This window comes from Trichechus manatus, unplaced genomic scaffold (genome assembly GCF_000243295.1).
Source record: "Trichechus manatus latirostris isolate Lorelei unplaced genomic scaffold, TriManLat1.0 scaffold00191, whole genome shotgun sequence".
Lineage (NCBI taxonomy): Eukaryota > Metazoa > Chordata > Mammalia > Sirenia > Trichechidae > Trichechus > Trichechus manatus.
The window spans coordinates 4,798,799-4,813,758 of NW_004444127.1; the positions used below are offsets into that span (position 1 = coordinate 4,798,799).

The window sequence follows — 14,960 nt, forward strand, 5'->3', positions numbered from 1 at the left end:
GACCGCTATGTGGCCATTTGCAAGCCATTGCACTACCCCTCCATCATGAACTGGAGGCTCTGTGGCATTCTGATGGGGGTAGCCTGGACAGGGGGCTTCTTGCATTCTGTAATACAAATTCTCTTTACTTTCCAGCTGCCCTTCTGCGGGCCCAATGTCATCGATCACTTCATGTGTGATTTGTACCCATTATTGGAGCTTGCCTGCACTGACACTCACGTCCTTGGCCTTTTGGTGGTTGCCAGTAGTGGGTTAATCTGCATCATAAACTTCTCCTTGTTACTTATCTCTTATTGTGTCATCTTGGTCTCGCTAAGAACTCATAGCTCTGAAGGTCGGCGGAAAGTTCTGTCCACTTGTGGATCTCACATTACTGTAGTGGTTTTGTTTTTTGTCCCGTGCATACTTGTGTATGCACGACCTCCATCCGCTTTCTCCTTTGACAAGATGGTGGCCATATTTTACACCATCCTAACTCCCTTGCTCAATCCTTTGATTTACACTTTCAGGAATAAGGAAGTGAAAAATGCCATGAGGAAGTTGTGGACCAGACTGGTGGAGGTTTCTGACGATAAATAAAAAAAAATTAAACTTAAAATAAGTAAAACTTCAAGAGGAAGGAAGTCAAAAAGAGCTTAGACAAGAACTTTGTAGAGGATGGACCGTGTAACATAGAAGGTTATATAATGAAAACAAACAAACAAACAAAAAAAAAAACACTAACATGGAGGTCAGGATATGCTATTTCCACCCTCAGATCACTCATCATCTCAGAGTTGGCAGCTCAGTGTCCTTATATGTAAACTAAAGAGAATTGAATTTTATACTTATTTAGAACATAACAATGAAAAGAAATCAGGAAAAGAGGAATAAGATTATCTATTAAATTACTTGCAATTCACCTCATGCTTTGAAAAGCCTTCATGGAGGGTAGACAAAAAATATCTTAGAGATTAGGAACAGGAACTCCCTGAAACTCTTTCAACTAAAAAAAATTTATTTTGGGGGCACTGAACCCAGTTAAGGAATCTGGTGGTGCAGTGCTTCTTTAAAGATCACACTCTGGAAGTCTTTGGGGCAGTTCTACTCTGTCCTATAGGGCTGCTATGAGTCCAAATTGACTGGACAACAATGTTTTTTTGTTTTATTTTGTTTTTGTTTTAAGATGCATTATTGCCTAGCTAAAAGGCTACATTTCTCAGCATCTTAAGTAGCTAGGTGGGACCATGTGACTAAGTCTAGGCTAATACAATGTAAATGAAAGTGGTAATGTAAATGGCAATTCTGTGAATGTGGAATTGTGACTGGAATTCAAGCAGCCATTTTGGACCATGAAGATGTGTATTAAGGTTAGTGGAAAAACAAGACTGAAAGACCATTAACCCTGATGTTGTGTAGCTGTCATTACCAGCACCATACTACTTGTCTCAGGGTTCCTTTACGTAAGAGGGAAATAAATTTCCATCTTGTTTAAGTTACTGTAAAAAATAAAGTAGACTCAGAATCTACATCTTTTTTATAGATATGAGCTGTTCTGACCATTTATGCTGTAATATTACCTGCTAATTAGATTTCACAAATTTATTATTTGTTCTATGGGATCCCCACATTAATTCATATTAAATAGTCTTTAATATTAAACAGAATATTTAACAGCTCAATGTTTGACTTTTTATTTTTTTGACACTGACTTCTGAAACAAATCTTAGTCTTACTGCTTTGTTATACAGACTTGCTCTTACTAATACTAGCTTTTAAATTAAACAATTACATCTGCGTTAGAATTTGAAAAATTCACTACTATTGATGATACTAAGGCTTAGCAAAGTAGGATTAGAAGGATACTTTAAGTTGAAGAAAAGTATCTGCCTAAAAAACTACCACAGACATTAAACTTAATGGGAAACCTATGAACTTGCTTCCTGTCACTGAGATAATTTAAACCATCGAAAGGGAACTTCAAGACTCCTACAACTATATCAATCTGCCAACATGCATTCACTTATATGCTGCCTTCTTAACTGCTACTATAAGTGAAGTATCTGTGACCCTTACCAAGGGCAACCAAACTGTCTTTACTTTTGCATGGGATTTCATCTCTTCACTGCTTACACAAGGACACTTGTGTAAGAATATCTTCTGTCTCTTAATTCATCTCTGTTTCCCTCTCTACTGGATCATTTACATCCATAAAAAAGCAATCCATTACCTCTCTCATCAATAAAAAAATCTTTCTTTGACTCCACTTCCTTCATTATCCCATGACCACGGTTCCCATACTTCTTTCTTAACAAATGAGACCTGAAAATCCAACTGTTTCATGGTATTTCCACCTAAATGACAAAGATATTTCTTAAACTGAACAAATCCAAAGCTCTATTCCTGGTTCTGCTCCCATTCCCAAACTGACTTCACTCATGTTGTTCTCCATCTCATCTGATGGCACATTTGGTCTATTTGTTTTTCTCATTCATGACATCCACTCTATCCAGAAATCCTGTTGGCTTTAACTTTAACATATATCCCAAATTCAAGAGTTTCTTATCATTTTTTAGAGCTGTCATCTAATTCTGAGCCACCATCATCTTTTACCTGGATTATTGTAATTGCCTCTTACCTATCTCCATGCTTTTATTTTTGCATCCCTTTCTCCAATATTCTTTCCTGAGCAAGGTAGCTATAGTCATCCTTTAAACCCATAAGTCAGATCATATCATGACTCTACTGCAATGACTTTCCGTGTCACTCAGGGTAAAAGGTAAAAACTTACACAATTATTAAAGACCAGGCAGCAGTAATCTTGGCACCCTCACACCTCTCTGAACTCCTCTCTCATGGCTGACCCCTCACTGACTCAGTCTATGTCCCCCTTTTTCATCCTCTTACTGATGAGTTATGTTCTTGCCATAGGGTCTGTACATACACTGGCTCTTCCTTCTTTCTGGAACACATTTCCTTCTCCTGGTCTCTCTAAATGGCTTACTTCTCACTTTATGTTCATAGACTTGAAGAACTGATACTTTATAGCAGTACACTTAGACCTGGGCAAACAGAGCCCTGTCCTCGCTTCCACAATTTGGAGTACCTTCCGCAAAAATTTCTAAGTTCGCCAGTGCCTGGGATTGGTAAGTCTGTAGTGCCTTAAGTTGGGGGCACCCCAACTTGGAACTGATTGCATGGGCCCCTCCTTATTTCTTCTTTTCAGGTTGCTCCCTTTATTCCATCATATCCATGGAGTCAGCCAGAAGCCTCCAGGAGATCTTATTTAGCCACAGTGAAGTTATTCTTGGTCCTGTGACTGGAACCCTAGTTTCTGTTGGGTGGTACAGTTAGCAAATGGCCTCTGCAGGTTGTATCTTTATTTCTTTTTCACAGGATAGCACTGCATTGGGTTACCAGAGTGGTGCTGACATGCTGAGTTTGGGTGACACAGCACAAGTTCAGGGCTCTGGGTCAAAAATGGTCCTCTGCTGAACCTTGGCCTTGGGTCATGTGTATGGGCCTTTACTAGCTCTCACCTGTTAAAGCCCTAACTGAGGGTGTTTAGAGTGGGGGAAGACATCCTTCACCCAGAGTGTCCCTCTTGCTGCTATCCAGCGAGATCACCCAGTCCTTCCGCAGGCTCCATGCCATGTGTCAGGCAGTTCTCTGGGGATTTCTGTCCATGGATTACAAGGAATGTAGTCCATGTCAGCCAGTTCTTTGGGTCAGGGCAAACATATAAAATCTTAATAAAAAAGAAAGTAACACTTATTCTTTAATTCCATAGGTGATTGATGTGACATTTATTCTGGGCCTTGACTTTTCTGATGAATCACTTCAATTTTGCTTTTGTGTGGTATGAATAGCCATATAAATAGGTAGAGTAAAATGTTTAAAGATTGTATAGAACAATAAACTATTTGGTCTGGACCTTTTCTGTATTATTCTGATGGGCCAACTCTTGGTTTTCCCTCAAACTTCAATCACAATAGTACATACCATCAGAATAAGCAGATCTGTCACTCATTCTTTTCAAATAAAATGACAAAAGAAAAAAATTTTAAAAAACAAACAATTGCTATTGAGTTGATTCTGACTCATGGGGACTCCATTTGTGTCCGAGTAGAAATGTGGCCCATAGGGTTTTTAAGGACAGATATTTTGGAAATAGAGGGCCAGGACTTTCTTCTAAGGTGCCTTGGGGGGGAGTTGAACTTCCAAACTTTTGTAAGCAGCTGAGTGCATTAACCATTTGAACCGCTCAGGGACAGAATCAGGCTTTTCATTTCAAAGTTGTGGAATATCAAGTTCAGGTATTGAGAGAAAAAAAATCGTTTGGATTAATCAATACATTTTTTCATATTTATACATGAAATATGTTATTCTTTAATAAGCACTCATTGCTACCCCAGCCGGAGAAAACCACATGCTATCCTCATCCGTTGATGCTGTGCCTTATCCCAGAACTCAGCTCTTGCATTGAGTAAGAACATACGCATTTCCATCCCAGCGTACATAGTGTTCTATTCTTGAACATAGGGGGAAATGAAAGCATCTTCAAATAGAAACTCTGGAGCAGCTAAAAAAAAAAAATTGCTCAGGGACATAAAAGATTTGCAAACACTTAAGCGAATCAAAGCACATCGAACAGCGTCTTGGAGAATCATACTAATGGGAAATGTTCATAACACTGGGGCCAACTGAGGGGCAGTACTATAGGTTCATGTCCTCAGGGAAACCTCTTTAGATTCCAGTTGGAACTAAAAGAGGAAATTTTGCTTCTTTATTTTTTGTTCCCTGAGACCGTGTTGAAAGCAGCAGTTGAGAAGCTGTAGGGAACATCCTCTACCTTGCGTGCCTGTGAAGCTCTTTCTCTCTCTCTTAGCTGCAGAAATAAGAATTGGAAACAACCTTCACATTTAATCCAGCCACTGAGCAGACTTTTCTCTATAAAAAAAGGAGATTGCCATCACCAGAGTTTTCAAGGAACTGATACATAGTGAGATATATAATTCACATTTTTCATTTTCTGAGGGGATTTCAAAAGTGGGATGTAGTGCTTAAAAGTGTGAGTGTTGTGGTCCGACTGCCAAGTTTAATGCATGGGTCCATCAGTGATGTGAACACTTGGGCTAGTTATGTCACCTTTCTGGTTCTCAGATGCCTCATCTTTAAAGGGGATAATGATATTAGCAAGGTTAGTGGAAATATATGAATTAATGCATAGTAAATGCTCCATAAATAGCAGCTAATGTAATGCAAATCTTTTTCTGTGTTGGGAGTGCCATTTACTTAAATTCTCTTCTAATGCAATTAGATCTATCTTCAGCTTGTAATTTTCAAGTCAAATCCAAATAACTTAGACGTGCGACAAGTAAATATTTTGTTATAGCTCTCTATATGAAATTTTATTAATTTTTTTCTGGATATATTCTCATTTATCATTTATCCCCAAACACACTCCCCATCCTGGTATTTTAGACTGAAAAGTAGGATTTTCTGAAACTATAAAGAATACGGATGTAGGAGCATGTTACCTTGAGTGCTGCTTTATCATTTACAGAATTCCTGTATATAATATATCCTTTAGTTTTTCCACACATAGCACAAGGCAGGGCATTAAGAGTAGGAAGGAGAGATTTATTCAAATTACAGAGCAGAGTCTTCTGATCTGAAATTTTCACAAAGTGCATTTGATGTCATAGATAGTGTTAGGTTTCTGTCTCAGAATTGTTCAAGAATGTTTAAATGACCGAAGCTCTGAACTGCTGTAGTGCTAGTTGGGGTGCCTCGTGTCTCTTTCTTAAAATGAGCTAAACTGCTAAGAGAGAACAAAGAAGGCTCAGGCATCCATCAGGAAGGACGCAGGTAGAAACACAGTGAGGTTATTTTTTTTAATTCCAGAAATAGCAAGAGTATAAGATGAGATGTTTAGAGAAATCAGCAGACCAACATTGAGGGAAAGAAATGCATCTGCAATGTAAAGAAAATTCCTAGGTTGTCACAGAAGGGAATATGCTTAGGTAGATAGACAAGGTATAAATATAGCTGAAATAAATGATAACAATAATCCTGGATCAAAACCACAGTGCACTAACAAACTTAACAAAGAGAGTAATTAAGAATGGATTTTTAACCTCTTCTTTTAATTTGTAATAACCATATTTATTTAGAAATGCATATTCATATACAGATATGAATGATATGCAAATATACGTACATATAAATGATTCTAAAATATATGTTTATATCTTTCTTGCTTGAAAGATAATTACAAAACTACTACTTATGATGAAAACCTTATTTCTAATTCTGCATTTATTTTTTAATGTTATATGTACTTCAAAGTTGAAACAGAAGCTTCTACTACTTTCAAATGATTGACATTAGAATTAATTTTATTGTTTCCTATTAAAACTAATAGAAAAAATAGTGGGCAATGAGATTATTGGGGGGTGGGGAGACAGACTTCCAAGGTCACTTCCCCAAGAGATACCCCAGAAAGCAAGCTCACAGCTGGCCTTGGGGGAGACCCTAAGCAATGTCTGTTGCAGTGTATGGCTATCAAGAAAGGCAAGATCATGGAATCTTCAAGGAAAAATATGGACAAAATAAGCTGCTTCCTAAGACAGAGACATGAATTTAAAATTGATACCATAGTGAGTATAGCGGCTTAGTAAGTCTGGAACTCATGGTATAGCTATTTATGGAATGTTTACAACAACTTTGCTTTTAAAGAAACAATCTAACCCATATTATGTTATCGTATTAATTCCACCTATACAAACAAATTGTATTGGATAAATAATAAAATTATCCCAAACCCCACCTACTTTTATGAACTGTTTAGTTGATGGAAAATATAGTGTTGTGAGTTTAACCTTGGTTAAAAATAAAAATTTAAAATATCCATATGATTCTCTAAAGATACATATTAAAAAGAAAAAAAATTTCTACCATTTTCATATGTTCCATTCCAGATTTTAAAATTATAATATCTATAAAAATGGGCACGAGTATTTCATTTTTTCTTCTATTTATATTATTAATTATTAATTAGCATTTTATTCACAGCATTATCCCCTACTAATTTGAAGTAGTCTGAATTACATAAACTTCTTTCTATTGTTAAAGAATTGTTTAGAGTTGAGGTAAAAAGTATAAATGATATGAACATATTTATCAGACTGGAAATGTTTACTAATGTGTTTTCCAGAAAGGTTACATGAATGGAAAAAGTTTCATTGCAATTTTAGCAATGATAATAATTAAAAAAAAATTTTTTTAAACACAGTTTATTCTTAAGGCTGATTCAGTTTTCTAGCTCACTTTGTGTGTGTAGTCACTGCTTGAAAATAATATTGACATCACTACTTCACATTTTTTAAACTTTGTATTTTGCCAATCATTTTCATAATAACTGACTTATTGGACTCTTCTAAGTGAGGCAGCTTGAACAAGTATTACTATCCCTACTTTATAAGAGAGAACACAGAGGCTTAGTGGTTTGTTCTAGGGCCCATGGCTATTCCATGATGAAGCTGGGATGATTACCTTTTTGATAGCAGAAATAGAACAATTATCTTTTTTTTTTAATGAAGTTTTGATTTTGAATAATTTTAGATTTACAGAGAAGCTGCACAGATAGTCTACAGATTTCTTGTATACCCCTCACCTAGTTCCCTCTAATGTTAAGGTCACTAAGGGGAATGTAACCTAAGTACATTTGCAAAACCTATGAAACACACATTGGGATATTACTATTAATTAAACTCAAGATAGATGTGGGAAGCATCAAAAGAAGATGGGAGGAATACACAGAGTCACTGCACCAAAAATAATTGTTCGATATTCAAGCATTTCAAGAGGTAACATATGATCTGGAACCAATGGAACTGAAGGAAGAAGTCCAAGCTGTACTGAAGACATTGGTGAAAAACAAGACTACAGGAACTGATGGAATGCCAAATGAGATGTTTCAAAAAATGGATGCAATGCTGGAAGTGCTCACTCACCTATACCAAGAAATTTGGAAGACAGCTACCTGGAGAACCGATGGGAAGAGATCCATATTTATTCCTGTTCCAAAGAAAGGTGATCCAACTGAAAGAGGAAACGATCTAACAATATCATTGATATCACATGCAAGTAAGATTTTGCTGAAGATCATTCAAAAGCAGTTGCAGCAGTACGTAGACAAGGAACTGCCAAGGATTCAGGCCAGATTCAGAAGACGACATGGAATGAGGGATATCATTGCTGATGTCAGATGGGTCCTGGCTGAAAGCAGACAATACCAGAAGTTTCCCTGTATTTTATTGACTATGCAAAGGCATTTGACTGTGTGTATCATAACAAATTATGGATAACATTGCAAAGAATGGGAATTCCAGAACACTTAACTGTGCTCATGAGGAACCTGTACATAGACTAAGAGGCAGTCAGTCAAACAGAAGGAGATACTACATGGTTTAAAGTCAGGAAAAGTGTGTGTCAGGGTTGTATTCTTTCACCATACTTATTTAATCTGTATTCTGAGCAAATAATCTGAGAAGCTGGACTAGCTGAAGGAGAATGGAGCAACAGAATTGGAGGAAGACTCATTAACAACCTGAGTTATGCTGATGCCACAACCTTGTTTGCTGAAAGTGAAGATGACTAGAAGCACTTACTGATGAAGATCAAAGACAACAGTCTTTAGTATGGATTACACCTTAACATAAATAAAACAAAAAGCCTCACAACTGGCCCAATAAAGAACATAATGATAAATGAAGAAAAGATTGAAGTTGTCAAGGAATTCATTTTACTTGCATCCACAATCAACACCCATGGAAGCAGTAGTAAAGAAGTCAAAGGATGCATTGCATTGGGCAAATCTGCTGCAAAAGACCTCTTTAAAGTGTTAAAAAAGGTAAGATGTCACCTGGAAGACTAAGGTGTGCCTGACCCAACTCATGGTGTTTTCAATCACCTCATATTTATGAGAAAGCTGGGCAATGAAGAAGGAAGACCGAAGAGGAAGTGACACCTTTGAATTGTGGTGTTGGTGAAGAGTATAGAATATACTATGAGTTGCTAAAAAACGAGCAAATCTGTCTTGGAAAAAGTACAACCAGAATGGTCCTTAGAAGCAAGGATGGGAGACATCATCTTACATACATTGGACATGTTATCAGGAAGGATCAGTCCCTGAAGAAGCACATCAAGCTTAGTAGAGAGTCAGAGAAAAAGAGGATGACCCTCAAAGAGATGGACTGATACAGTGGCTGCAATAATTGGCTCAAGCATAACAAAGATCATGAGGATGGCGCAGGACCAGGCAGTGTTTTGTTCTGTTGTACATAGGGTCACTATGAGTCGGAACCTACTCATCAGCACCTAACAGCATCAACAAATTCCAGATTTTATTCATAGTTCACTACTCCTTCCACTGCTGTCCTTTTTCTGTTCTAGGACTCAATTCAGGCCAATCACCTTTTAAATGATTTAAAGATCATAAACCATGAGGACATTGTATTCTCCATTGTCAACATTTTAATGCTAATTTTGGAAACTATTTTCATCCAAAAACAGGGAGGGCTGATTTGTTTACATCTAAGGAACATTTTAGTTCTAAAATTGTATTACTCTTAGAACTCCCCATATAAGGAAGCGGAAATATAAAGAATTATTTTATCATTAGTATAGATTAGCATAGATTAATGTAGAGTCAATTTGATTTTCTTTGTGTAAAGAAGCTACCTGAAGTAGAAGTGGACTCATATAGGTTTGAGTGTTACTAAGGGATTACAAAGGTCATTTAAAAGTGCTATGCCTTTAAAAAATTAGCATATCTACACTGTGACCAAATAAAATAATTTATACATTTAAAGTAATAAAAAGATGATTCAAAGAGCTTATCAGTAAAAGCACTTATAAGCCTTGTTCATGGTAAAGTGGGAGTGAAATATAAATAAAAATATTAACAATTCTCTGCGTCAGTGGTCTTGGGGTTTGATCTCCTATTAAACGTTTTTATGTGTATAGTGTTATCTGATTCTATCAATAGGCATTCTTATTATACTCACTTTCCAGAAGTAGAAACCAAGGATTTTAAGTAACTTGTTCCATGACACATAACTAAATAGAAGAGCTTTGATTTGAACCTGGGCCTGTATGAGTCTGGAATTGATGGTCTTACTCATTTCATTGTTTCTCCTGCTTTGATCCTAGGCTAACCTGACCATGGTTGAATCATGTATTGATATTCGTTAGTTTTTAATAAATGATTGTTGACGGACCCAAAGATCTTGGGTTTGTTTTCCACTCTTGTTTTCTGGGTAACAGCATGTCGCTGGATATGGAGTTAATAGTGGTGGCACAATTTAGGATTGCCTAAAAAAAACAAATTCTGACTCAAGGTGAGCCTATATGACAGAGTAGAACTGCCCCATAGGGTTCCCAAGGAGCAGCTGGTGGATTCAAACTGCTGACTTTTTGGTTAACACCAAACCCTTAACCACTGTACCACCAGCTTTCCCTAGGATTGCCTAGACTCTGAGAATATAAGGAAATGGCTGTTTTAAAGCAAGTAAACGAAGACATTAACCTATCCAATTGTATATTTGTTAATTTTATTTGTTAATTCTAAGTGGCATTCAACAAAATCAGTTTACTGATAATTCTCACAACAAGCCCCACTATTTTTTTAAATTCATCTCTTTAGCAAATGTATAATTATGTAAACTATTGGAGTGATAAGTGTCTGCTAAATGTACAGGTGAGGACACACTTATCCTTCAAAGCTGTGTCTGCTTATGGAATATGAAGTCCAAAGTTGAATTAATTATCTGGTTGAATCATGGAAATGCTTTCAATGAGTAAAGCAACTGGCTTGTTTAGTGGGATAATAATAACCACAATTTGCAACAGTTCTTTATCCTAAGCAACATTGTCACACTTTCATAATGGGCCTTCATCATTATCCTTTGAGATGATCAGGTAAGGTATGTTTGAACTATTTTACAATAAAGTTATATAATTTTGAAGCGGATATACCTTGAGGAGTTGCACTTAATCATACTGAGCCACATTGTATAAGTAATTGGTTAATAACTGATAAAGATTTAAGACTGGTTTATATTCCACATCTTGTTCCTATTCCTTGCTAATATGGTTGTTGTTACTTTGTATATGTATAGTATGTGTATGTATATGGTGGGGCCATTACCTTCTTATTATAAATCATTTGCAGATAGTTCCCCTGATGTGTCTCATTTATGCATGAACAAAGGAATCAGAAGGTTTTAACCTTGAGAGGTGGATGGAAACTGTAGAAAGGCCATCCTTGCTCTGAAGTTCTCCTTAGAAAAGAAATATTCTCACTCCTTTCCTTACTGATCAAGTAGAATGCACTTGGGCTCTGGAACCAGAAAATCCCTGATCCACTTTGTGCTAATATTTTGACCTTAACCTCTCAAAGCATGAATTTGTCACCAATAACATAGGGATAGTAAGACCTAACATGGACTGTATCCTAGAGACAAGGCACTGAGCGATTACTTTCCTTGCATTATTTCACTTAGTCATCAACATAGTGCTCTGAAGTAGGTTTTATTATTTTTACCAGCTTCTGTTTTCATTTTAAAATGATGAATAAAAAAAAAGCAACCCAACACTTAATGTATACTTATTATTTGCTAAGCATACAGCTAGCCACTTTTCCAGAGGCCTTTATTTTTTTAAGGAATGAATTAATTCATCTTAAAGGCCCAGTTCAGCTCAGAGTTTTAAAGAAATATCTGTGGTAGTAGGCATGATTTCCAAGTGCATGTTAAACTGCATGTTGTCTTGTCTTCTATTTGTAGGTAAGGCAGTCTCCTGGAGAGAGATGCGTTTCCCATGCAGATCATCCTGGTTCCCATGCCATGTCAATGACAGGCATAACTAATACAATACAGCCCTCCTTTCTTCAGAGCTTGGATATGTTTCAGAATCCTTCTCAATAATTCACTCTAGGTAGCCACTACTAACTAATCAGAGTTGGCACTTAAGATAAAAACTGTTTGTCATCCCTACCGCATATGAATGGTTCCGCTCCCCATATTGAAACCTGAATATTTTAAAGTATTTATTCTTGATTCTGCCTGATGTCTCACTACCGCCTTCAACAAATTTCTCATTTTGTATTCTCCATAAAAACAGAAGCATTTAAAATAACTTTGCATATGGATGCACCAACATGTTGATGACTAGTAATACTATGTACTTGTCTGAGGCAAGTATCTCTTCTCATAATTTCAGATTCTACATGGTCACTGTAGTAACTTTCATCTTTTCCTCTGAAATCATGCAAAATCAAAGCTGTGTCACAGACTTTGTCCTCCTGGGCCTTTCACAGAATCCAAATACTCAAAAAATAATATTTGTTGTATTTTTGTTTATCTACATTGCAACTGTTGGGGGCAATTTGCTAATTGTGGTGACCATCAGCAGCAGCTTCACACTCTGGGGTTCCCCCATGTACTTCTTTCTGGCTTTCCTGTCCTTCCTGGATGTATGCTTCTCCTCTGTCATTGCCCCAAAGATGATCGTGGACTCCCTCTATGAGAGGAAAACCATCTCCTTCAAAGGCTGCATGACCCAGCTCTTTGCTGAACACTTCTTTGCTGGAGTAGAAGTGATTGTCCTCACTGCCATGGCCTACGACCGCTATGTGGCCATTTGCAAGCCATTGCACTACCCCTCCATCATGAACTGGAGGCTCTGTGGCATTCTGATGGGGGTAGCCTGGACAGGGGGCTTCTTGCATTCTGTGATACAAATGTTCTTTACTTTCCAGCTGCCCTTCTGTGGCCCCAATGCCATCGATCACTTCATGTGTGATTTGTACCCATTATTGGCGCTTGCCTGCACTGACACTCACGTCCTTGGCCTTTTTGTTATTGCTAATAGTGGATTAATCTGCATCATAAACTTCTCATTGTTGCTTATCTCCTATGGTGTCATCTTGTTCTCACTGAGAACTCATAGCTCTGAAGGTCGGCGGAAAGCTCTCTCCACTTGCGGATCTCACATTGCTGTTGTAGTTTTGTTCTTTGTACCTTGCATATTTTTATATGCACGACCTCCATCTGCTTTCTCTGTTGACAAGATGGTGGCCATATTTTCCACCATCCTAACTCCCTTGTTCAATCCTATGATTTATACTTTCAGGAATAAGGAAGTGAAAAATTCCATGAGGAAGTTGTGGACGAGATTGGTGGTGGTTTCTGATTAAAAATAAAACATTAAACTTATAAAAAATAAAAATTTCAGAAGAAGGAAATCAAAATGGGCTTAGAGAAAAACTTTATAGGGGATGCACCTTGTAAGACAGAAAGTAATGTAATGCAATAGAAAAACACTAAGTGGAGGTCAGGAAATGCTTTTTCTACCCTCAAATCTCTCATCATTTCAGAGTTGGCAGCTCAGTATCATTACATGTAAAGAGAGTTGAATTTTATGCTTATTTAAATACAATAATGAAAAGAAATCAGGAGAAGAGAGGAATCAGATTATCTATTAAACTGCTTGCCATTCACACCATGCTTTGAAAATCATTCATGGACAGAAGACAATAATATCTTACAGATTAGAGCAGGAGCTTCCTGAAACTCTTTCAATGGAAAAAAGTTTCATTCTGGGGCACTGCTCCCAGTTAAGGATCCCTGGTGACCAAGTGGTTAAGTGTTCGGTTGCTAACTGAAAGTGGCGTGGCTTGAACCTACCAGCTGCTGGAGAAGTGTAAGATGTGGCAGTCTGTTTCCCTGAATATAACAACACTGGAAAGTCTGTGGGGCAGTTCTACTCTGTCATATAGGTTCGTGATGAGTCAGAATGGATTAGATGGCTATGGGAGGTGATCACAGTCAATCGGATGGAAAAACATTCAGGAATTAGGAAGGGCAGAGACAAGGACATTCTCAGAAACTCAACTGTAGGTGTTACTGGAACACATGACTTCATCGTTTAACATGGACCCATTATTATCTGTTACAGGATTGGAGGAAGACTCATTTAACAACTTGTGTTATGCAGATAACACAACCTTGCTTGCTGAAAGTGAAGAGAACTTGAAGCACTTACTGATGAAGATCAAAGACTATAGCCTTCAGTATGGATTACACCTCAACATAAAGAAAACAAAAATCCTCACAACTGGACAAATAAGCAACGTCATGATAAACAGAGAAAATATTGAACTTGATAAGGATTTCATTTCACTTGGATCCACAATCAACACCCATGGAAGCAGCAGTCAAGATATCAAAAGATTGCATTGGGCAAAACATTGCATTGGACAAATCTTCTGCAAAAGACCTCTTTAAAGTGCTGAAAAGCAAAGACGTCCGCTTGCAGACTAAGGTGCGCCTGACCCAAGCCATGGTATTTTCAGTTGCATCATATGCATGCGAAAGCTGGACAATGGATAAGGAAGACAAAAGAAGAACTGATGCCTTTGAATTGTGGTGTTGGTTAAGAATATTGAATATACCATGGACTGCCAAAAGAACAAACAACTCTGTCTTGAAAGAAGTACAACCAGAACGCTCCTTAGAACCAAGGATGGCGAGACTACATCGCACATACTTTGGACAGGTTATCAGGAGGGATCAGTCCCTGGAGAAGGACATCATGCTGAGTAAAGTAGAGGGCCATCGAAAAAGAGGAAGACACTTGACAAGATGGATTGACACAGTGGCTGCAACAATGGGCTCAAGCATAACAATAATAGTGAGGATGGCACAGGACCCAGCAGTGCTTCCTTCTGTTGTACATGGGGTTGCTATGAGTGGGAACTGCCTCGATGGCACCTAGTAACAACAACCACAGATATGAATCACTTGTTAAAATTCTTGAGAGATAACACCTGCTTGGCCATTTCCTGCAAATGGATGGGTTTCTTTTGGTTCAGGTGACCACCTCACACCAATCATCTGTAGAAGAGGAAGGGA

General features: G+C 37.6%; 2 protein-coding genes across 2 annotated transcripts in view; both read left to right on the top strand.

Annotated features, from left to right (window-relative positions):
* The window catches only part of LOC101347543 (olfactory receptor 4C15-like), a 1,288-nt gene extending 591 nt beyond the window's left edge, over nt 1–697 (top strand). The window contains exon 2 of the mRNA XM_023741804.1: nt 57–697. Within this exon, the coding sequence (XP_023597572.1) occupies nt 57–579 (523 nt within the window). The 3' untranslated portion in view covers nt 580–697. The remainder of the gene's footprint in view (nt 1–56) is intronic.
* An 11,373-nt stretch (nt 698–12,070) lies between these two features.
* On the top strand, nt 12,071–13,368 carry LOC101359927 (olfactory receptor 4C15-like). Its single transcript, XM_012558874.2, has one exon. The coding sequence runs from the start codon at nt 12,206–12,208 to the stop codon at nt 13,241–13,243; it is 1,038 nt and encodes a 345-aa protein (XP_012414328.2). The 5' UTR covers nt 12,071–12,205; the 3' UTR covers nt 13,244–13,368.
* Nucleotides 13,369–14,960: the final 1,592 nt, after the last annotated feature.